We start from the raw sequence: 25,271 nt of genomic DNA on the forward strand, positions 1-25,271 counted from the left end.
GTTTGTTTGTGTGTCGGCGAGTCCCGGCGGTGTAACCGGAGAGGGGCCTCACACAGAGGGAATGCAGGACTGCAATGGAGCACAATGCAATACAGGTAAAGCCGATATAATTTCCAAATAAATGCAGCTTCTTGTCGCTCGTAAACGGCCGTTTCGTGACCTGTTGGCGGCGGGTAAAATTCCAACCGTGTGTCGCTGATTTCGAAGCCGAAATCCGCGTTTTATTTCATTTAGTTTGGCCGCGTCGTATTGATTGTTTTCCCATATCAAGCCACCGAGAGTTGCTCCGACTGCAATTACAACTTTATTCGGGCAACTTTTTTTTTTTTTTTTTTTCCTCTCCCTCCCCGACCGAGGCTTGGAGAATAAACCGACATATATTGGCGTTTTTTTCGGCTGGAAACGGTGCTCGGTGGCAGCGAGCCGTCGCCTCGCGTCGCCACCGGAGCCTTTAGCCGTTAAATTCCACTTTAATATTTCTGATATTTTCGCCGCGTTAATGATTAATTTCTTTGTGTGTCGTGTCGACAGCGTCTCCCCCGGCTTACCAACCCCCACCCGGCCGCACTAACGAGCCACATTAGCGGAATAAAATTAAATTTTCTGGCCGTTTTCTCGCTGCCCGAAAATATCAGGAAACTTTTAAGCTAGTCCGCCTTTTGGGCTAAAAAACTAAGCTAGCTAGCAAAGCCGTCGCGTCGACAGTCTCCATTTTTGGAAAAAAAAAATAAAATAATTTGACGTGATATTAAATATTTTATTTTCGACAGGGACTAGGTGGAGCAGCAGCAGTAGTCTTCTTCTTCTTCTTTTTTTTTTTTGTTGTTGTTGTTGCTTGTAATAGGAAGCATATTGATATTATTATCAAATCCCCACCCCGACATTTTGTCTCCAGCTGGAATATTGTGTTTGTGAGGCAGAAATGTGGAGTTTTTTCTTTTTTCTTTTTTAGTACTTGGTGGAAAAAAAAAAAAAAAAAAGGACACAGCTAGGACGACATAAAACTCATTAATGTGCAGAGAAATCTTGAGAATATTTAACATCCCCTTGTGTATTTCATTATTATTGTGCCTCTGTTTAAATATTAATTTATTGCAGCATTGAGTTGGTGAACTTGTGAGCTTTTTTTTTTTTTTTTTTTTTTCTTTCTTTTTTCAATAACAGGATATACACCAAGGTCAATAGTGTGGGGCTTATTTATTTATTTATTGTGAAAGGAGACTTTTGAAAATATATAATTAATTCTTTCTTCCTGGATTGAAAACTATGTTTAAAAAAAAAAAAAAAAACCTCACTGCATTATTCTCAGAAATATCACGAGAACTGACGCAGGCATGGTGCAGATTAAGGGTTTCCATCTTAAATTCCTGTGTGTGTGTGTGTGTGTGTGTGTGTGTGTGTGTGTGTGTGTGTGCTCACATTTTAGACAGAGCGCTGCCTCTCACTGCTCAGATTATATTATGTGGCTTTTATTTTTCCTGCCTTGCCGCTAGGCTGCTGGAGCAATGCTTCAGCCGGCCCTCCCCCAGGGCCACAAAAAAAAAAAAAAAAAACAGAAAAAGAAAAAGACTGGAGCTCTGTGATATTCAAACAAGGCTGCCATAGCGGATAATAGCATGTTTATGATGCAGTTCTCTCGCTGCATGCTGCTATTTATCATATATTCTCACTGTAATCAACTTAAATACACGTGTGCTGCTCACTCGGGCGTCTGGAAAATACTGAATTCATGTCGCTTTCTTGTCGTCTTTTCTATGTCTGAAAGGATCCATCCATTGGTTTGATCACCAGAAAGCAAATTACCAGTTAAAGTGATAATCGATCAATCAGAAGTTAGCCACATATTGTGTTTTTATCACTTTGTTGTGTTGCTGTTGTGATTTTCCAGCTGATGTGTCCAAAAAACTCAGAGCGTTGAGGATTATTTGATCAAATTAATGGAAAGCAGCAGTTTGGATTTTTAGGATTTTCTGGTTGCGTTTTGTCAGATATTGGTGGAATTGAGCTGAATTTTCTCGCAGTAGCTTGTTGAAAGTGAGCGAAATAGCGGATTAGTGTTACTTGGTTGTGTCATTTTTCCTTGTTTTTTAATCTTCACACATTGAGATGAAGTTTGAACTTGAAGGACCAATCGATTAATTGAGGGACACAAATTAATCGGCAACTATTCTGATGATCAATTTGGCAACATTTTGTTGTGGTAGCTTGTTGAAAGTGAGCTAAATGGTGGATTTAAGTCACTGTGCTGTTGGTTTTGCAGCTTATTTGTCCAAAAAAGTTAGAGCTTTGAGGATTAATTGATAATTAATGGAAAATAAATCAGCAGCAGTTTGGATTAGTAGAATTTTCTGGTTGCAGTTTGTCAGATGTTGGTGGAATCATGAACTGAGCTGAATTTCCTTGTGGTAGCTTGTTGAAAGTGAGCAAAATAGTGGATTTATACTCATTTTTTGTTATTTTTCTTGTTTCCTTTATCATATATTGAGGGAAAAGTTAAAACTTCAAGGATTAATCGATTAATTTAAGGACGCAGATTAAATCAGCAACAGTTTCGGTGATTAGTTGAGCAACAGTTGTTGCGCCAGCTTGTCGAATGTGACCTGAGTAGTGCGTTTATGTCACCATGCTGTTGTTTTTCCTTGTTTTTGATCTTCATACATTGAGATGAAGTTTGAACTTGAAGGACCAATCGATTAATTGAGGGACACAAATTAATCAGGAACTGTTTTGATGATCAATTCAGCAACATTTTGTTGTGGTAGCTTGTTGAACGTGAGCGAAATGGTGGATTTAAGTCACTGTGCTGTTGGTTTTCCAGCTGATATGTCCAAGAAAGTTAGAGCTTTGAGGATTAATTGATAAAATTAATGGAAAATAAATCAGCAGCAGTTTGGATTTTCCTGATTTTCTGGTTGCAGTTTGTCAGATGTTGGTGGAATCATGAACTGAGCAAAAGGTTCTTGTTTTAGCTTGTTGAAAGTGAGCGAAATAATGGATTTCTGCAGTTTTTTTGTGTGATTTTTCTTGTTTTCGTGCTCGTATATTGAGGAAAAAGTTAAAACTTCGAGGATTAATCGATTAATTTGAGGACGCAGATTAAATCAGGAACAGTTTCGGTGATTAGTTGAGCAACAGTTGTTGCGCCAGCTTGTCGAATGTGACCTGAATAGTGCGCTTATGTTTGTATGTTTTTATTTTTTTTTTTACTTTTAAAAAAGAGAATTTCAAGGATTTAATGATTAATTTATGGACACAAAACAAACTGTGATGATCAGCTGAGCAACGTCTTCTTGCCCCAGTTGGTTAAATACGCTCAAAGTAGTTTGTTTGTGTTGTTTGTTGTGATATTTTCTTGCTCGTATGTCAGTAAATAAAAACTGATCGTTAGTTGATGAACATAAAAGTAGATTTGCAACCGTTTTTATGACCAATTCAGTGTTTTTAGGGAAAGTTTTTCTCTGGAAGTTTGTCAAATCTGAGCAAAGTCGTACGTTTATATCAGTTTGTTGTTGTTTTATCTCTGATTTTCCTGATTATTAGTTATTGGACACAAAAACAAACGACTTGTGAAAGCGATCAGCTGAACAGTGCACTGATGTGACTCTGTTGTGTGAGTTTGTCTTGATTTTATTGTTCTTTAAGTCGGTGAAAGTTAGAAATTTAAGGATTATTGGTTTAATGGATTCATACAAAGACTGCGCTTTGACAATCACTCAGGCAACAGTCGGTAAAATATGAGCTAAAAAGTGGGTTTAAGTACATTTTTGTTGTTTTTTTTCTTGCTCAGATGTCGGTAATAAGTTCAGTGGCTACAAGGATTCATGGATCAAAGGATCTGAACAGAATCAGCAACGGTTCTGATGAACGGTCGAATATGTTCAGTGATTTGTTTTTGTCAAATGTGAGCAAATCTTACATTTTGTTGTCATTTTGTTATTTTTCTGCTCATATTCGTACAAATATCTAAAACTCAAAGGTTAATCGATCAGCTGATCAATACGTTTAGTGAACTTAACATTACGTCAGCTTGTCGGCTTCGAGTTTCCTTCTGATCAGGATTTCAAAGACCTAAAAGCATGTTTACGGGACTTTGTTTTGTTATTTCTACTTGATTTTTCTGCTTATATGCAAATAAAAAGTAAAAAAAAAAATCAAGGATCAATTGATCAGTTGATGGAAACCGAATAAATCGTCTAAAATGTTGATAACAAATTAAACATTTTAAAGCTTTTTGTCTTCTTGGTAAAGCTAATCTTGCATTTTGTCTTTTTATTTTTCTGTAATTCTAATTTTTGTGCCTCTATAGCTCCGGATATTAAGGCTCATGTGATTAATCGATCAGTTAATCAGCGTTAAATGCACTTTTTGATCAGCGATGGAACGTTTTAGGTGTTGCTGCTCGTCAGACGCGACATAAAAAGCTGGTTTCCTGCTCATGTGTATAAAAAAGTTAAAGCTTTAATGACGAATTGATTAGTTTGAGGATCGATTTAGGAAAAAAAAAGCTATTCAAATCTTTTTGATTCTAGTTTATCAAAAATGTTTTTGTGTCACGTTGTTGTATTTTTTCTTAATGTTTTTCCTGCTTAAGTCCGACGGCTAACTGATCACTAAACGGAGACGTTTGTCATCATCAGTGAAGGATTTTTATGGCATATTTATGTTTTTTATTGTTTTTTTTTCCTCCTGACATTTCTGCTCATGTGTCAATCAGACAAACTGATTGATCCTTTTGGTTTTCTTCTCTAGTATTTCTTCTATTTTGGACCAGAACAGAACAACATTACACGTTTCTTTTTGTTATCTTGGACAGTAAGAACATATACATATATATATAATTCTTATTTCTCCTGTATACCTTCAGTGTATCAGTAATATGACTATAAGGGCTGATGCTTGGTCTCTATCGGTCTTGCTTAGCGTCCTGCTAACGACTAAAACGATCCCATATTCGTACTTTATTCTAGCTTTTCTCATATCGTGTTGAAAATCACAACACTTGCCGTCATGTTCCTGAAAAATGTCAATAATATTCCAGCCCGCCGAGGAAAATATGACAAATATCAGGCGAGCTTGTGGTACTTTCTCTTCTTAGTTTCTACTTAAATCTCTTTAATATTATAAAATTTGACTCAGTTACTGGTAAATAAGTTGTATCCTGTAGCGGCATATTAATCCTAGAAAATCAATTTTTTGCCCTTTTTGTGTTATTAGTCTTATTATATTCGCGATAGGGCTTAATATTTCAATTAACAGGTCATATTAGAGTCTCTACTGTAATAAATCAACCTATAATCCAACCTATTGTCCAATTACCGTGCTATAATGTCACTTTACAGTATCTGTATTACACCTACAGTGCACGATTTTAAGTAATTATCTTTTTGTTCTGCGTTATCTGTCAGTAAATTCCTAAAATATTCAATCACCGGCTCATGTTTTGCCTGCAGTAGAGTCTTTATCATAATAAATTAGCCTGTAACGTGTATCTTAGAGCCGAATGAAATCATTAAAAAGTGAGTTTCTGTTGTTCTCTAAGCGTCCCGTAAAGATAAAGAAATACACATTATCTGAATTAATCTGATTATAGTGCTCGAAAACTATCTCAAGTAAGCCTGTAGGTCAGGATTTTGGAGCGATTGCCGCCTAATTTGTCGTTAATATTCTTAATAACGAGTCGTATGTAGACCGTAGTACGCAGTGGAGTCTTTATCATAATAAATCAGCCCATAATATTCCTATGGGGACTCCTGATGATTAGATTAAATGAGGTTTGATGGTGTTCTTCCTTCCATGTAGCTGTGATATTGTGTCTGTGCTTATTAAACCCGGTTCAATATTCCAGAAGCATGTTTTAGGTGCTGATACATACATTTATAGCTCCTCGTCCTATTGTAGCGGCTCGTGCTGCCTTTGGGGTGATTTTTATTCACTTTAATGTCCTTTTCCTCCTCTTACACCAGCCTAACCTCAAACATGTGCTACCTGCAGCGCTTTCTAATTTTAATTTACTCAATCACGTATTTAACGCTAAATTAGAAGCGTGATATCTTCATGCGGGCTTGAAACGCACCTCTGGGAGGCCGGATGTTCCTGTCGGGGCTGATGGACGCCGTGATGCTGTTGTAACTGTGCTGTGTGGTGCTTTGTGTCGCGTCTTCACTGTGTTTTCTTGTCGGCTGCGGCGGCGCTGCGATGCTTCCTGCTCGGCCGTTTTATTGAATCTGCTGTGCTTCTGTAATTTCACTTCCTATATGCTGAATATAGTTTGACATTCAGCCGCGACCTTGTTTGCTTTTAGTGCAGCTGCATCGCAACAACTCGGATATTGTGGAGCTCTGTGTTGTTGTTGTTGTTGTTTTTATTCCCACAGGGCCTTTTAAAGTGATGAACCGTCACACATCTGCCTGTAATGTGGTTAATATGTGTTATTGCACAATTTTATACATGTTATTAATCAGTTAATCTGAAAATAATAATAAAAAATGCAGGTTATGAAAATGGAATTGATCAACAGCTGTTTTTAAAAACTATAATTTCCCCCCATTTTTAAAAAAAACTATCATTTTCTGTTTATGTTATTCTCAATTAGAGGATTTGCTGCTTTTATTTGTTTAATATTGTAGTAAATACGATTGTAATTAATTTTATGCCTTTTAGTGAAAAAAAAAAATTCAGTGTCATTTTTTGTTGCGGTGACATTTTATGGATCATTTTATCATCAGTTAGTTTAAAAAAAAAAAGCATTTTATGAAAATTTAAATTGATTAACAACTATTTTAAAAATCAGTTCCCCCCCTATTTTTTTTTTTGCAAACATTCCAATTATTTTATTTTATTTTATTTTATTTTATTTTATCCTTTTAGTGATTTTGTTGTTGTTTTTTGTTGCTTTTTCCCCTCAATTATGAGGTTTTGCAGCTTTTATTTGTTTAATATTGTAGTAAATACAATTTTAATTAATTTTATGCCTTCATGATAAGAAAAAAGGTTTTCGGTGTCATTTTTTGTTGCAGGGACATTTTATAGATCATTTTATAATCAGTTAACATTTTATGGAAAATTAAAATCGATTAACAACTATTTTAAAAAATAATTTCTTTCCCCTCAATTTTCTTTTTTGGGCAAACATTCCAAATATTTTTTTTTTAATTTCAATAATTTTTTAATCCTTTTAGTTATTTTGTTGTTTTTTTTTTGTTGCTTTTTTTTTTAAATAAGCATGAGGATTTGCTACTTTTCTTTGTTTAATATTGTAGTAAATATAATTTTAGTTAGTTTAGTTACTTTTTAGTTGTAGTAGCTTTAATAGCAGCTTTTTTTAAAAAAAAAATTAAAACAAAATCTATGTATTTATGTAGAAATAATTTTATTTTTTCTGCATCTTTTAAGCAAATATTTTGAAAATCTTCTGCTTTTTTTGGTTTCATATGACAGTAAACAGAACTTTTAGGACTTTCAACCTGTTGTGAAGCGTTTTAAGACGCTGCAGAATTTATAGACGTGATCAATCAGTTAATCTAAAAAATAATAAACTGAAGTTTCTCAAAAATTAATTAGAAAATAAATTAGGCTTTTCCCCCCTTTTTTCAGCCAAATACTCCAAATAGTTTTGGTTCTGCCTCCAACAATATGAGGATTTGCTGCTTGTCTTTGTTTCATGTTGTCGTAAATAACATTTCATTCATTTTAATGACAAAACACAGCATTTAAAGAAGTCACTTTTAGCTGCAGGGACATTTTATAGATAAAGTTAATCAGCTGATTTAAAAATTGCAGTTTCTGAAAATGAAAACTGATGTAAAAATCTGTATTTATTTGGAATTAAATTTTACTTTTTTTTGGCAAATACTTTTTAATTTTTTATTTTTTAAGCAAATTCTTTGTTTAATATCACAGTAAATAAAGTTTTTTTTTTAATGACTTTTAAGCGGTTTTACAGCGTTCGACACTTTAGGCTGCAGAGATTTTACAGATTAATCAGTTAATGTAAAAAAAAAACCCTGCAGGTTATTAAAATTAAAATCAATCAACAGAAAATAAACTTTGCTTTTTACAATAATAATAAAAAATATTCAAATTATTTTGTGCTTCTGTTTCCTTTATTGTCCAGACGTTTTCCTCGTTTAATGTTGTATTAAATATAATTTTAATGAGTTTTACACCTCGTTAATGAGCAAACAGTCACTTTGGGCTGCAGAGGATTCAAAGACGTGATCAATCAGTGAATCAACAGTGGCTCTGATCTCACCTCCTATATGCTGCATATCGTCTGACATTGAGCAGCGACCTTGTTTACTTTCAGTGCAGCTGCGTCACAATAACTCCGATATTGCTCAGCTTTGTGTTGTTTTTATTTCCCACAGGACTCTTACAGAAGTGATTAATCACCACAGATCTGCATCCCGTAACGTGGAGCCTGTTGTTATTTTTTACGCGCTGCAGCCGATTCGTACGTTTTCTGCTGTGACATTTATTCAGGATCTTTCTAAAACATTGATCCTGGGCCTGCAGCAGCTGGTCTGCAGAGCTCGGGCTGGTGGGGGAGGGCTGCCTGTGGTGGGCCGTGGTACCGGGTAGGGGGAGGTGGTGGAGGATCAACACCGGAGTGAGAATTTGAGAATTATTCTGCATTTCGGCAGCACGCGGGGAGGCGAAGGGCAACAGGCTGCAGCGACAGGACGAACAGGAAGGACTGGTTGTCGCAGGGAAGCTGCAGCTGAGCAGCGGGGCAGGAAACATGCATTTTATTTAGTGAATCTTGTATCGCCACGAAATGGATAGCAGCTGCAGAGGCAGCCACACCCCGGCCTATACTACTTAGTCGCCTTTTGATTTCATGTGGATACCGAGCTTTATTCTAATTCACTGAACATGGAAACAACTCCTAAAGAAACGTCCGGCGCTTCGGTTGAAACATGACAACAATCAGTCGATTCAGGGCAAAGAAAAACACAAGCAGAGAATCGTTAGAGCTGATTTAACGACCACAAAAAGTCACCAAAGTTTTGCTGCTCAAACAAGAGGTCTGATCCCCAAAACCAGGCGTCTGAGGACGTCGCTCTGGGCTGCAGGGAGTTTCAGACGGGATTAATCAGTTAATCTAAAAAAAACCCTGCAGTTAATAAAATGTTAAATAAGTCAGCAGGAATCAGTTTTCTAAAGCATTGACTCCACATGTTTGATGCTTCTGTTGAAGCCTCGCTGCTTTTATTTCTTTAATGTTGTAGTTCATTGAGTTTTTATGAGTTTTATGCGGTTTGTCTATTTATTTGTAAACCAGAAAGGACCAAAAATGTCTTTTTTATTTTTTATTTTTTTTTGGCTGCCTGCCGTGTTTTATAAATGTGATCAATCCAAAAATAATCTGCAGATTATAATAATAATAATCATTTTAGTGATTATTTACAGATGAACAATTACCTGAACCGTGTTTTAAAAAAAAAAAGTCAGAAAAATTAAAATGATTTAGAAGCTATTTTTGAAATAGAGGATAACTTAAAAAAAGAAATAACAATAATAAAATATATATATAATTATTGTTTAATTATCCTTTTTATTTAAATAAAAAATGCTTCTGCTTTCTCAAATATGAAGACTTAATGTTTTTTTCATTTATTATCAGAATAAATAGAACTTTTGTGCGTTTTAAGCCGTTTTAACGACAGAACAAATGTCTGAAGGCGTCACTTTGAACTGCAGATAAATTTTATAAATGTGCTAAAAGTCAAAGGTCGTCTAAAAAAAAAAAACAGAACTCCAGTTTGTAAAAAGTTTAATCAATCAGAAGGAAATAAATTTGATTTTTTTCCTCCAATTTTACTTCAGTTTTTTTCAAATATATGAATCTGCTGCTTTTATTTCTTTATTATCAATATTTAATATCATTGTAAGTAAAAATATTTCTGATTAATGAGGTAATCTGTAAAAATATTTGCGCTTTCTGAACATTGAACTTAAACAAATATTTGTGCTTGTTTTTTGTATTAAATGTGAGAAATTGCTGCTTTTCTTGATGTAATATTTAGTAAATTAATGAAAGTAGTTATTAGTTAGAACGCTGTTAAGACGTAGCGCCGTAACCATTAGTCTATAAAAAATAAAAATTAATCAACAACTACGGTAAAAACCTGGAATTTTAGAAAAGTAAAATTTACTTTTTTATACATTTTAAACTCCAGATGTTTCAGGCTTTTATTTTCTCAGATACGAATGTTTGCTGCTTTTCTTCGTGTAATATTGTAGTAAATTGAATTTTAACTAGTTTTTGCTATTTTTTGTCAAAACAAAGCTGTCAGTGGGTTGCAGGAGCATTTTCTAATATTATTATTAATCAAGAAAGATTTGGCGATAATTAGAATTATTGTTCGTTGCAGGCCTGAACATTAGTGACTGCTCTCTAGACTCTAAATGTAAAAACACTGAAATAAGACTAAAGCTGAAACTATGAGCTCGTTAATGATGATTTAATCATTTTAGTTGTTTTTCACGTATATATAAAAACTCCTAATTTGAATCAGGGCTGCAGCAAACAATCATTTTCAGTTTTTTGACTCTAAAATGAAAGAAAATATTTAAAAAGTGCTCATCAATGTGTTTTGTTTTGTTCGACTAACAGCCCAAAACCCAAATATATAGAATTTATGATCATGTTAAGATTAAAAAAAGCAGAAGCTTCTCACAGCAGAAACCAGATCCTGTATGTTTTGCGTTTTGGCTTTAAAAAAACGCCTAAAACGGTGGATTAGGAGCTAAAAGGGACGACTACAAATGTATTTTCTCTCTCATAACGGACGTTTTCTTCGCCGCACGCTGACGTTTTCTAGTTTAAAGGATTAATCGGCGCATTATCAGCTCCCGACGCCTCGCTGCATTTCACTCTCTGAGAAATATTCGTTTAATATTTCAGCTCATTTGCAGCTCGTCTGCTGCAGCTGTGGGGCTGCATCTTATGTTTCATGCAAAGCTGCTGTAATTCGTTTTTTTTTTTTTTTTCCTCTTCTGGCTCCGAGCGCAGATCACAGAGGCTGCACCGCGGATCCAGTATCAGCAAACAGCAGCGTTTTGGTGGCTGCGCTGTTTTCCAGCGTCGTGCTGCAGAAACTAGATCATGGGGACTGTGTGCTCCACATAAAGCAGCATGTGTGCGTTTTTAAAGATTTACGTCTTCGGCAGGAACCGGCGAGGCTCAGAGGCACCGAGCTGCAGGCAGACGAGTTGGTTCTGGTTCTGTATTGTGCAGAAAAGATTTGTTGTTAAATCGTGTTTTCGTTCATCCTCCAGTGAGCGTTCGGATGCTGTTGTTAGAACTGAAATGAAGAGTAATTAATAGATGAGCAGACAGGAAAATGAACCCTCTGGATTGTGAGACCGGCGGTGGGTTTGAAAGGCAAAGCTGTCTTAAAAAAACACCAAAATTACAGCATTTACCAGAAAACATCATCAGATTTTCAACTTTCCGACTGTTGTAGACTCAAGAATCTGTAACGTGTGTCTCTGTCTGGAAACGTCAACAGTCTACTCACTAAAATTACAACATTTCCTAAAATTCTGGGAGTGTTCAGGTGAACTGCAGGCAGTGTTTAAACAGAGCAGACAGGACAAATAGTTGTTTTTTTTAAAAATCGACAAAATCCCACCGTTTACCAGAAACTATCTTCAGATTTCCAGCTTTCTGATGATCCTGACTCAATCAGCTGAGATGTGCGGTTCTGTAATGGTTTTATTTTAACATACACCATCAGTAAATAAGCTGAACTGACAAAATACTGTGAAATACCAGAACGATCGAGCGCAAAATGAGAAATAAATGCAGCAAAAACGGCGAGCAGAGGAGCCGGTTGTTGGACGACACATCCAGCTCGGTGAAACAGTGATGGAAAAAAACCAGCTTCAGTCACTGAAATAGGTAGAAATGGACAAAAGTAATAATAAATAAAATGTAATAAGCATTATGACGTGTAGTTCAACAGAAATATTAAAAACAAACCAGCATGATGGGACCTGTGCACCAACATGTAGCTGAACAACCCTTTGAGCCGATCGCTGCCATCAGGTGTTTCCTGTAACTCAGTCAGATGTCTGCACCTGTTGACAGGTGTTCTGGTTTCACTGCTCATCAGCAAAGGGCTCTCATTTGTCCAGGACAGTTTATTTTATTTTTTTAAATTATTCTTTTCAACCACAATTCAAAGCAACGTCTTCTGTCATTAAATTATAATTCAGCAAATTTTTATTTATTATTACTTTTTTCCGTTTCTGGTTATTTGAGTGACTATTGTGGGTTTTTCTTTAGTGGAGGGTCTGAATACATCTGAGGACGACTGTATATGCAGGGTTAGAGTCATTATCGGTTGTGTGAGTAGAGTTTGGGAGCCAACCGACTGGATCAATAACATAAACGCAGCTCGGCTCAGACGGTGAACAGAGGAGCCGGTTGTTGGACGATACCTGCAGCTCAGTGAAACATCCTCCAGAGCAGCGCTCCTCAAACCCTCCCCAAGATAACATAAGCTTGTGTTCGCGACCTCCCAATTTAAATAACTTTGTTGTTCATGAATTAATGCGTCAAAAATGAATGTGTTAATTCCACAGATTCATCTTAACATGAACACGTTGATTTTCTTTTAAATGAATGAATGAATTGAATTTGTTTTGAACAAATGAAAGGGGAAAAAAAATATAAAAACAAAAGAAAATAACTTGAAAAAGAGCAAAAAAGAATAATAACATCACATAGTCGAGTCATAATATTAACAAGTTCGAAAAAGGAGCGTGAAGAAGTACACAGCCCTAAAACACATTTATCTGATAAATGTAGGCTTTATTTATTATCTTTTTTTTTTTTTTTGCAATGATCTGGCGACCCCCCTGAAATGATCTTGGGACCTCCATGGGGGCCCCGACCCCTAGTTTGAGAACCACTGCTGTAGTAAACTGTGTTTGTAGCCCAACCCCGAGTTGTTCAAGTCACCGAGGACGGAAGAATCCAGATTTAACGAGCTGCAGTCAATTCACATGTTGTTGTTTTAAATCACTGAAACTGATTCAATTAACAAACGACCTTCAATCACGTACTTAAAGATGACGAGTGTGTACTTCCTGTTCAGTTCACAAAACCTGCCTCCATCATTATCTTTTAGGCGTGTTTGTTTTGTATTTAGTTCTGGGTGTCACTTCCCCGTAGGACAGCGGTGTAATCAAAGCTGCAGGTTTATTCAGCAGCAGCTCAGACGGTGTTGGCTTTCAGACGTATGAACCCACTCGAGGCGCGCTCGATTTATCGTTCCACCCACAAACGGCGGCGAGCCTCGGCGATGAATCGAGCGCCCCTCGAGTGCGAACGCGCCGGATGCTGTGGATTAAATAACTCGATTCATTTTCCTCAATGACACGGCTGCCATTTTGGGGACAAGAAGAGGAACCTGCCGGCTCAGAACACACATTTAATGCTTATGTACTGTTCATGAAAGTGCGTTTAGCCGCTGAGGATGGGACGTTTTAAAGTAACGCAAGAAAATGCACAAGTTGCATTTCCACTTCTTATCAGTGTTTAGTGCTGCAACTAGCAGTCATCCCTGATAAAAGGCTCATCTGCTGATTATTTTCTCTCTTAATTCATCCAGCAGGAAAATTAACGCGTGATCTCTTGCGTATAAACCTAAAAAAATTAAATCTATCCACTGGGGAAGCGGCGTGTCTGCAAAACCAGCTCTCTGCTTTGTTTGAACCCAAAATGGTGGATGAGTCGGTGGTATGAGATTTCCTCAGGCGGCCTCAGGCGACAGCTTCAGATAGATCGCAGAGCGAAATCCAAATACGTCGAGTTTATTATCGTAGAGGACGGAGGAAATCACAAAGTATTAACATCTGAGAAGCTACAGACGCTATATGCAGATGTTGTTTTTCTACTTAAACGTTAAGCTGGTAAATATTCTGTCGGCAGATGAATCAGCGACTCGACGAATGAGTTTGGTTCTGATGTGTGTTTGTGTTCGAGCTCAATCAGCTGAAGTGTCGTAGATTTAAATCCTGAGCAGTTTCTCACTTGTATTCAAACCAAGGCAACATTAATAATAGATAAATAAATATGTGTGTTTATTTAGAAATACATTTATTTTTTCTGCATTTTTTTTAAGGAAATATTTTGCAAATTTTCTGCTTTTTTTTGGTTTAATATGACAGTAAGCAGAACTTTTAGGACCTTTCAACCTGTTATGAAGCGTTTTAAGACGCTGCAGAATTTATAGACGTGATTAATCAGTTAATTAAAAAAAACAACCAACTGCAGTTTCTCAAAAATGTACATTAATTATTAGAAAATAAATTAGGCTTTCCCCTCCCCTTTTGTTCAGACAAATACTCCAAATATTTTTGCTTCCGCCTCCAAAAATATGAGGATTTGCTGCTTGTCTTTGTGTAATGTTGTAGTAAATAACATTTTAATGGCTTTTATTCATTTCAATGACAACACGCGGCATTTAAAGAAGTCACTTTGAGCTGCAGGGACGTTTTACAGATGAAGTTAATGGGTTAATTTGAGAAAAAAATCTGTTAGTGAAAATGAAAGCTCGTTTAAAAATCTGTGTATTTATTTGGAAATAAATTGTACTTTTTCTGATTATTTTTTTTCTTTTTGCAAATACTAAGCATTAAAAAAATCATATGAACATAAACAAACGAACTGTAATGAGCGTGTACAACAAGTCCAAAGTGTTCGCGCTACATCCTGGAGATATTCTGCTGCTCACGTTTTTATTCAGTTTCATCCGTCGTCTCTCCGTTCACCTGAAAACTCTCTGACTTGTTGTCATGTGACAGCCGAGTCGGTCACGTCTTCCCGGTTCTGCTGAGGAGCCAGAAGTTTTTAGTTTTTTACAGAATCCAGTTACTCATGGTGAATGTTTAAATATATCAGTGAAGTTTAGATGTAGTTTCTCACAGAGCTGCGAGTTATTTAAAATCATAAGAAAGTTGAATATCTGAGGATTTTTTTCTGCTTTTTTCAGTTGGTACATGATGTGATTTAGGCATTTTCTTTAAAAGATATATTTTTTAAACCCATTGTTGGGCTTTGCGGTCCAGAGGGCTCGTTTTATGCCTGCTTATTTAATAGTTACGTCATCGTTTTGGCTCTGATTGCCCTCAGATCGAACTTTTTACAGCAGACAGACATTTTATTGATCCAGAGGGAGTTTTCGTCATGTGACCGTTTGTCGCAGCCGAATCGGGCGTGGACTCTGAGTTGTTGAAAGAAATGCAGAATTTTTTTGTATTTATTTCACAGAATCTGGTTTATTTTTGGAGAATTTTTAACATGAGACAAGTGATTTTAATAAGATGCTATTAATATTTTATACATTAGGACACATGAAGTTTGAAAGCTAAAAATTCTTGTTCCTGCTTTCGAGGTTTCTGTCATTCTGGTGATTTCTCTGCTTTCTGAACCTGCCGGTGGCTTTAAGGTGAACACACAGGACTCTTTGATTACAACAACGCCTCAAAGTCGACGAGTTCGGAGACGTATTAATCAAATTCAGACCTGCAAACGCCTGAGTCACGTGGTGGAAGTGTGAAGCAGTCGGCAGGAAGCGGCTCGCGCTAACATTTCTAATTTACAAGTGGAATCCTCCACATTGCAGATACTGAATGATTAACTGCAGCTGATGATTTTATGGTTTTCTGGGAATCGCGTTGGCTCCATAACGTGCAGCCAGGCGAAAGCAAAAGTCAGCGCCGTGTCTATGAATCCAGCTGTTGGTGTGCGCATTAATTTACTTCACAAGGCTGCACGCGTTTCAGATCAGTCCGTCTGAGAATTTATGTGGGAATTCAGATAACGCAGGCCGGCACACGTCCTCCTGTTCAGGCTGGTTTTTTTTCCTTTTTTTTTGGTGATATCAGGGGATGTGGGATCTGCCTCCGTCGCGCTGAACAGTCTGAGGAGTTAATTTTTAACGTTCCCCCTCCGAGCCGTTTAATATATTACAATATCCTGCTCGTTAGACGTGTGAAAAGGCTGCACGGCTGCAAGATGGTGCAACTTTATCGTCAGAGGCGCTGATGCCACAGGAGGCTGCTGCACAATTTACTGCCTCGAACACACCCCTCGAAAACGCTGCGAGCTCCACCCAGGCTTTGAATTCTTTTCATTTTGCTTTTAATGCGTCAAAATGACAAATTTTTAGAGAAAACACGAAACTGAATTGTAAAACTTAGAACTTCAGGTTATTGTTTCTGGTAAATGTCAGTAAATGTGTTGACGTGTCTCAATATTATTTGTGAAAATTAGGTGTGAAAAGTTGAATTGTGTCATTTTTGAGGACTTTTGAGGCTCACTGTTGCATTGTGGGTGGTTTGTAGCCGTGATGTTGCTAAGCTAACGAGTGTTCTTAAAAGCTTTTGTTCTGCCCAACCCGCAGGAGTTTGTCAAGACTCCAAAAACTGAGTTTCGCCGCCACAGAGGAGACAAATTCACACAAAAAATGAATTCAGTCTCGTGTGACGAGCTCAAAAAAACGACCGGAGAGAAAGATTGTGCGTCGCTATTTTTCGTAAACGGTGTTTGTGTTTGTTGTTGTGTTACTTCAGTGAATTTAGTTCTGGATCCAAAATTTTATTTACAAAGCGAGAACATGAAAGAAGTGCATCAAATAACAATATCTGCATTTATTTCCTCAACACATTCAAGCATGTTCAGGCTTTCAAATGCTGCAAACTCTCAATAAGAAAAAGATTCAGCTGTTCACTGTCAAGTATAAGTTTGCTTTCAGCAATTTTCTCAATTGGTTTATTTAATTTAGTTTATAAAATGTCAGACTAATGAAAATGAATCATCTCGGCTCCTCAGAGTCCAAGCACATGTCGTCACGTCTTTTCCATTCATATCAAACTAAGATAAACAGTGAAATCCTCACGTTTGAGACTAAAACAGACATTTTTACCTTGAAAAATTACTGATGTTTAAAACAAAGATTGTTTTATTCCATCTGATGTTATTTTTATTTTTCAGAGCTTTGTTTAATGATCACAGCTGGACTATTAAAGGGGTTGTTTTTGTTTGTTTGTTTTTAAATCGGCAGCTCTATTTTCTCGTCCCTTTTCTTATTTCCTGCTGCACTTCAGTCTAATGTGACTTTATCACTGAGCTGCACTGACATTTATGTACCTCAGCCACAGGTGTTAGTTGTGTCTGTACAACAGGTTCATGGGGGTTAGCTTGTGATTAACCTGCAGTGCCTGTTCCAGCCTCTTCTCATTGGCGTCTCCTTGCCTTTCTGTCCTGCAGTGGTTGGGTGCTCCCTCCTGCCAGCGAGGCAGCTATGCCTTCTATAAGTCGGTGAGCAGCAGAGCTCAGCCCGACGGGCCCGTCCAGGTCTGGAAGCTCGGGGAGTTTTACTTCATCCGCTGCAGACCGCAGGATCCGGTTTGCATCGCCGAGGTGAGAAACCCACAGAGAATGACCATCACTGACTCCTGCAGCTCCACAGAGATTTATGGTCTCTTATAACCTCATTATTCTGTTTTTGTTTTTTTTTCTGACCTGCAACTTCACGGTTGTGCTTCACTCGCTCTGCTCTCGTTGTGCAGTTTTGGGCCAAAGAACCAGATATTTCCCTCAGGAGCTGGACACCAAAAAAAACAGCTCAAAGAGAGAAAACATTGGATTTAGATTCATCATGTTGACACAAACACGACTTAATTATAAATCATCATGTTGCTCTGCAGCAGCTGGATGTGCAGTTTGTGAACACATTCGCCATATCAACTTTGACAGCTTGGAAATCACCACAACTTCACCGCTTACCACAGCTAGAACATATAGAAACAGAAGGAAATGTGGGATTTTAATTCACCAAATCTAAGCTTAAAGTTGTGGTAATTCAAAATCCCCAAATATAAACCGTTTGCACCAAACCGATTCTGTGAAAAGCAAAAAATGTTCTGAACTTGGCTCAACCGCGAATCCCCAACTGCTTCGGGAGAGTTTTCAGTTGAATTGCAGGCAGTGTTTCCACAGAGCAGAAAGGAAAATTAAACAAGCTGGCTCAATAAAGTAAAAGCAGCATGGCTCTAGAACAGTGAACAGAGGAGCGAGTTGACGGAGGATGCATTCAGCACGGTGACGAGAGTAGAGAGAAAAGTTTGTAGGTAAATAGTTTAATATGTACAGCCTCCAGTTTTCTCTCCACCATTGGTAACACCAGTACGCTACAACTGAGCCCTGCTGCACTAAAAACATTATTTTCCTTCCTTCCTTCTTTTCTTTAATCACAAAAACATACTAGAACTGAATTAATTTGTTGCTTTACCGATGAATCTACTGACAGAATATTTACGAGCAGCGGGTTTGAGAATCAGCTCATCATTTTAAGTCGTGTTTGAAGGGAAAACAAACCAAAAATATACCGTCTCTAGCTTCTCAGATGTTGTGATTTCCTCCGTCCTCTGTGATAATAAACTCGACGTATTTGGATTTCGCACTGCAATCTATCTGAAGCTGTCGCCTGAGGCTGTGGGAAATGTTATACCACCGACACAGCCACCATTTTGGGTTCAAACAAAGCAGAGAGCAGGTTTGCAGACACGCTGTGGGCACTCAGTGGATAGATTTGACTTGTTTTGAAAGTTTATTTGCAAGAATTCACGTTCATTTTCCTGTTAGATAAATTAATAGAAAAAATCGGTAATAATTGTTAGTTGCAATCCGATCATTACAACAGTGATTATTGAAAAATCAGGGAACGAAATGAAAAGAGGTTGTAAGAAGTCACGTGTTCATAGTTCCAGCTATTTATTATTCAGTGTTTTCATTGCGTTTGTGTCCACCTGATGAATCCAGTCCTGGTTTTTGCTCTTTTTTTAGCTCTGTTTTTGGTCTCCACCATCTCCTGAAAGGAACACCTGGCTCTTAAGCTGCTAAAAGATTGATTAGCTCATGTTTTTTTGTAGGTTCATTCTAACCAGACGCCCCTTTAACGCATATGTCATGATCAAAATAATGATACAAGCAGCTTTAATGCTTTTATCAGTGTAATCCAGAGCCTGGTTTACTGCACTTGTGTAAAGTTTCAGGTACTTGAAAGCCAAAAATTAGACCCAGAGACCCATTATTTAACATTCTCGTGTGCTTTCTTACCCTGACAAACACTTTAGATGCTCATTTTCAAGAGTAAAGACAAGTACATTGAGCTTTACATTAAAAATTACAGTAGCGTCCCTTTAAATAACCTGACGCTGCAGATCGAACCTGAAATGGGTCACGGAGGCCCACATGAGCTATAGAAGACTGATATTGTGTTTTATTGAGTCTACATCCCACGGCAAGGCTAATTTTAGGCAATTTAGGTCGGGAGCTGAAAAAGTAAGGCCACGTGTTAATGAGACTGCATTGTATTTGGGCTGACAGTATCGATTGGTGTGAAGTGGATGTTTTTGGGTTAATGTATTTGCTTTCTAAAGGCTTTTGATCGTAGCTACGGCGATAGCAATCTGTCTGTCCACCACTCCGGTTCAGACAGAAACACCTCAGCTCATGTGAAGCGGATCCTCGGTCTTTTCCTGTAGCGCCACCATGAGGTTAAAACCGTCGGACAGCTTCAGTAAAGTTAGGCGTTAATATAAATCTCTGAATTAAATTATATTTTAGTTTGGCCAACATTTCTCCAGCGTTGCTGTCAGCTGTACTTAGTGTTTTGTCCTAACAAGCAACTGCTAGCATGCAAATACGCAGCACTGAGATGGTGTGGCTGCTAAACATTAGCATGTTAGCATTGCGAGCATGAGTATATAGGAGACACAATCTAAAGAAGCTATGATTATGAAACTGATTTTTCTAGGCGCTGTGGACGTTTTGCAAATATCAAACCTTCGTGGATTAAAAATGTATAATAAAAAATGTATAAACAGACAGGAATGGATGATCCTGTAATTCCTGATTTTGCAGGGCAGTGCATCTGCATAGAAAATAGAAAATAAAGTAAATAAAAAACCAGCAAAGCCATCCAGAGTTTTGCTCTGGATGGCATTCAGAGCTTTGTGGTGCTGATTTAAAAGGTCAAACGAATTAGTCTTGTTGCGTCGTGTGGCGGCGACATCAGCAGAGTACTACTACTACTTCCTGTAGCCGAAATATTTCTACACCGCTTTGTTTTTGCAACTAAATCTTCCTCTTTACTGAGCACATGTGGAGGCTGAAAGGCAACAAACTCTGTCTTTTCAAATATATATATTTTGTAAAACGTTCAGTGTAGCCGACAGCCCTTAAATTGGACTAAATGATGTTCTGTCAGTCTTTCCTTGCAGCTTAGTCGTGGAAAATGAGAACCATGTGAGATTTTATTTTGCATGAAGCAGAAACAGTTTGTAATGTGTTTGAGTTCATCTGCTTTATTTTACGTTTACACACTACAATGTGAGCGTTCCCCACATGACCTAGACTCCTACCTGCTTTTAATGTTCGTGTCCTCAGGCTTTGTGTCATCACATGGGAATTCTGTTGTTGTTATTTTTCCCTTTTTAATTTCACGAAATGCTCTGAAGTTGGTGCCAAAATTAAAGTCTAAAGGAGACAAAATGGTTGTTTTTGAACTGATCTCACCCCAAAGAAAAGCCAGAAAAAGGCTGGGAAACACTTCACATCGTCATCCCATAATAACACCTTTTTGTGCAAACAAAATAATTGCACCTTCAGTTTTCAAACGTATCATTTTACACTAGAACTTCAAACAACTTGAGGTAATGAGCACAATGTTGAACAGGCTGCTTCTTAGCCCGAATGCTAAACTGTCGTGAAGCTATTTTCAACACCTGTCTCTACTTAAGTTTTCTGATGTTTAATTGTTGCACAAATTTAAATAGGTTGTAAAGATCTGCACTTCCAGATTTGTTTATGGCACTCTTCTTCTCTGTCATGCAAAGGTGACCTTACTGTGGGAGGACCAGACCCGGCGCCACCTGCTGGCCAGCGCCAGACTCTACTTCCTGCCTGAGGACACACCGAAGGGTCGGACTAGGGAGCATGGAGAGGTGGGGTGTTCGTTCAATCAATCAATCAATCAATCAATCAATCAATCAATCAATCAATCAATCAATCAATCAATCAATATATTCATTTATAAATGGCAGTAGCATGGTTATTACAAAAAGCTCCTATCTGTATTGGTGTAGGGTGGTGACCAGAAAGCCTTCCTCTTCTTTCACATCTCTTCTAGCTCTGTTTTTGGTCTCCACCAGCTGGTACTGAAAATATCTAGCTCTGTAGCTGCTAACTTAATGAACCTAAGTCCACTATTAGCTGTCTTTTAGCTCTGTTTTTGGTCTCCACTGACTCCTGAGGGAATTATTTGAGTGTACTGCTGCTGATCTGGTTAATCTAAGTTCAATATTTACTTCATTTTAGCTCTGTTTCTGGTCTCCACCAGCAATGTGAGTCTTCAGTTACTAAACTGACAAAACATAACTCAATGGTTCCTTTTCTTAGCTCTGTTTTTGAGGTCCACCAGTCCACCAGCGACGTATCTTTAATCTTTAAGTATAAACCTGTTAAATCTTACCTCAACTGTCACTTTATTTTAGCTCTGTTTTTGGTCTCCACCAGTTTCCACGAGAAGTATCTTAGTTTTTAGCTGCTAACCTTATGAATCTAAGTTCAACTTTCATTTTTTTTTTTTTAAAGCCTTATTTCCATAAATTTCTCGTAATTTTTTACTCTGTTTTTGGTCACCACCAGCTCCTCAGGGTAATAGCTGACTACTTAGCTGCTAGCCTGATAAATCTAGGGTCAGTTTTCACTTTGTTTAGCGCTATTTTTGGTTTCCACAAGTTGTTTAGGGAAATAGTAGTCTTTAGCTGCTAACTCAACGACCCTTAGGCCAATGTTTACTTTATTTCTGCTCTGTTTTTGGTCTCTACCAGCTTCTCAGGGTCATGTCTGAGTCTTTATCTGCTAACCTGATGATTGTACGCTTAAAGTTTACTGACTTTAAGCTCTGTTTTCTGTCAACACCAGCTCCTAAGGGAAATGGGTAACTTTTAAGGTGCTAACCTGATGATGCTAAGGTCAAGTTTCACTTTATTTTCACTCTGTTTTTGGTCTCCACCAGCTGCTGAGGGAAATGACTGATTCTTTTTGTTGCCACTTTAGCAGAGACGTAACTTTTCAGCGCTTTTTCTCCAAAACAGCGAAAGGACAATTGAACAGTGGGCTGAAAGTCATTATAAAGCCCCGTAAAGCAGATTGTTTTGCACATCATTTCATACGTTGTGTAAAAATCTAGCTTACAGATGCTGTAAATTAGATTTTAGTCAAAACTTTACAGCTGAATTAACGGCTCTCTAGATTAGACGAGAGTATAAACTGTCACTGTTGGTATATTAAGTCCAAAAAAGATTTATAATGTGAATAAATAATGTAAAAAAAAATCCAATCTACATTATGAAGCATGAAAAAAAAACAAACATAGTGTCTGTCTGTAATTCCTGTAGACTTCTTTTCACTGCGAGTCTTCCTAATATAATCTGAGGAACGCATTAAGAACATCTATTAATAACCTTGTCACAGGAACACTGCCTCCTTTTTTTATCCAAACATCTTTGGCCAGGAATCTAAACAGGTTAACCTTCAGACGCCGCCTCTAGTTGTTGATAAAATACCGTCTAAACCAGACCGTCTTCCGCCTCGTGCTGAAAGGTCTTTAATGAAGGAGAAGTCGTTATTATACGTCTCTCTTGGTCTCATGTTGTTCGTCGATCGGCCTAATTAATACTCCGATGACTGCCGGCAGGAGAAAAGTAAGATACTGAATAAAAAATCTGATGTCAGATGAGGTAAAGGAGTATCAGGTGTGTTTTTGATTAACGCGGTTCACATGCAGCCTTCACGTGAAAAGCCCTCTTTGAGAACGAGGCGAATGCATTACCCAAATGTAAACCCCATGACTTGTCTGACACCAAACTTTCCACATTTTCAACTTCGATATTTCACCATCAGAGGTTTTAAATTATCCTGCCGTCTAAAAGTTGTTTTTTTTTTAAATAGGAGTTTAATATCGAGAGTTTGCGTTTATTTATTGAGTGTCATCTGAAAGCCGACTTTTTAATTCCTTCTGTCTTTTTATAAGAGGAACAAAATGTTTACGGTCTGTTACGTGATATTTATGTGAAGCTTAGGTTTCGTTCTGTAGGGGAGCCGGTGTGACGTTAACATTAGCCGCCCTGGTCGCTGATATTAGTCCAGTCTGCAGCGCATGTGAGTCATTTTTCACCTGCTCCGTAGTAATAATTAGAGACGGAATGACCTTTTCATTCGTCTTCGGTGAACTGGCTGCGCCGCCTGGTATTTAAATCCAGTCCGGAGACACGTTCTTGCATTATAAAGTGTTTTTCTGTGAGCTGCACATCAGCTCGGTGTGAAACTTGTGGAAAAGGAGGAGGCAGAACGTCGTCATTTAGGTTTAACCTGAGCCAACGCGACAATGGACAGACGTTCAATTTGAGCCAGTTGACAGGAAGATATTCTCTTACGATTCCTGTTTTTAGCCCGTATTTGCTTACATTTTGTCAAACTGGTGGCATTCAACAGAATGAGCTGGTAGCAGCAGCTGTTTGTAACGTAGCTGCAGAACAACATCTGGATTACTGTCGTGCTGAAGAAAAAGTCCAATAATTCTCAGGCAGCTTCTGAAACCTCTGATTGGATTTATTCAAGTTTATTTTGAGCTTTAAGCTCTGTTTGAGATGCCATGCAGCCGTGCAGTCAAAAATACATGTTTTTGAAGAGATTTTTTAATCGTTTAAAGAAAGAATAAAGGACTTCCTCATAACAGCAACCCTTAAACGTTTGTTTACGTGTCTGACGCCAGTTTCACAGCCGGGTTTATTCTGAACTTGCGGACTTGGACAGAGGGATTGTTGAACTCAAAGCAGTTTCTGACTGTTTTTTTTGTCTCCTGTCTCATTTTTCCTCACTGGTGGCTCATTTTTGACTGAAGTCCTGCAGCTCTGTGGAAACAGAACAACCGTGACTAGAAGTAGACGAAACTCAGAAATGTCTTCTGTGCAGGATGTCATGACATAAATAAGATCATTCTGTATTGACCCCATAGAGGAAATTCAGGATTTGAATCATTAGAAGTTTAATTTTTTTTATATTACAGAATGGACAGAATCTGGAGCGTCCACAGGTGTTACAGATGCTGGAAAACTGTGGCTGTACATCCTATAGATATTTACCTTTTAGTGCAACATGCTGCCTTTACTGTATCCATCCAGTTTGTTCATTTTCCTGCCTGCAGTTCATCTGAAAACTCAGAACTTCTGTCCTGTGACTGAGTCACTCTCTGATTCTCAGTTGTGCAGAGAAGCACAATTTTTTTGGTTTTTTTCCCAAATCTACTTCATATGAATGGTTTACTTTTAGTGAATGTTTAAATAAAACATGTACAATAAAGTTTAGAATTAATTTCTCACAGAACTGCGCATAACTAATTTATTTAACACCGTCAGAAACTTGAATATATGTTGATTTTTTTTTTTGCTTTTTTACAGTTTTTGTGCTGGTAAATGTTGTAATTTTGTTATTTTCTTTTTAAAATATGTCTTTCTAACCCATCGGTGGGTTTTGTGATCCAGACAGCTAATTTAGTGTCTGCCTATTTACTAATTAAATAATAATTTCAGCTTTAATTGACTTAGATGGAGCTTTATTAGCAGAGATAGATCAGTCATGGACTCTCAGTTGTTTCAAGAAGTGAATAGTTCTTATTTTTTTTTTACAGAATCTGATTATCGCAAACAGTTTATTAATGGTGAATTTTTACTTGTAGAATAAAGCGATTTTAATGAAATATATCGTTTTTAGGTACCAGCTCAAACAGAAAGTCTCTAAATTGTTGTCCAAAGGATCTGGTGCAAACTGTTTATTTTGTTTTATTATTTTGAATGACACGTGTAGAATAAAAGGCAGCTTCAAGCTTGGATTTGGATAAATTTCCAGACAGAACCATTGTTTTTTATTCAGTCAGTCACGGCTTCTCAGTTCCGGTGCAAATTGTTTGTTTTCTGAAGGGATTTTGATGAAATCTCACAGTTTCCAGCTGAGATTTTTTTTTTTGTTGTTGTTTTCTTTCTGGCTTAACTGTGCGTCACACGTTATACGTTCAGCGTTTGTCAGAAAGCTGAAAATCCTGCGATTCTGTTAGTTTTTACAGTTTCTGGCTCTAATAAATTGTGTAATTTGGGCGATTTGAACAGGCTCTGTAGCTGCAAACTGA

General features: G+C 37.5%; 1 protein-coding gene across 1 annotated transcript in view; it reads left to right on the forward strand.

The window, feature by feature from the left end:
• Positions 1-18: 18 nt before the first annotated feature.
• LOC103354675 (AT-rich interactive domain-containing protein 5B) overlaps positions 19-25,271 on the forward strand; it is a 47,106-nt gene continuing 21,853 nt past the window's right edge. The window contains exons 1-3 of the mRNA XM_008278120.1: positions 19-95; positions 17,288-17,440; positions 20,920-21,027. Of these exons, the coding sequence (XP_008276342.1) occupies positions 75-95; positions 17,288-17,440; positions 20,920-21,027 (282 nt within the window). The 5' untranslated portion in view covers positions 19-74. The remainder of the gene's footprint in view (positions 96-17,287; positions 17,441-20,919; positions 21,028-25,271) is intronic.

Source organism: Stegastes partitus, unplaced genomic scaffold (assembly GCF_000690725.1).
Source record: "Stegastes partitus isolate 25-593 unplaced genomic scaffold, Stegastes_partitus-1.0.2 Scaffold115, whole genome shotgun sequence".
NCBI classification, from domain to species: domain Eukaryota; kingdom Metazoa; phylum Chordata; class Actinopteri; family Pomacentridae; genus Stegastes; species Stegastes partitus.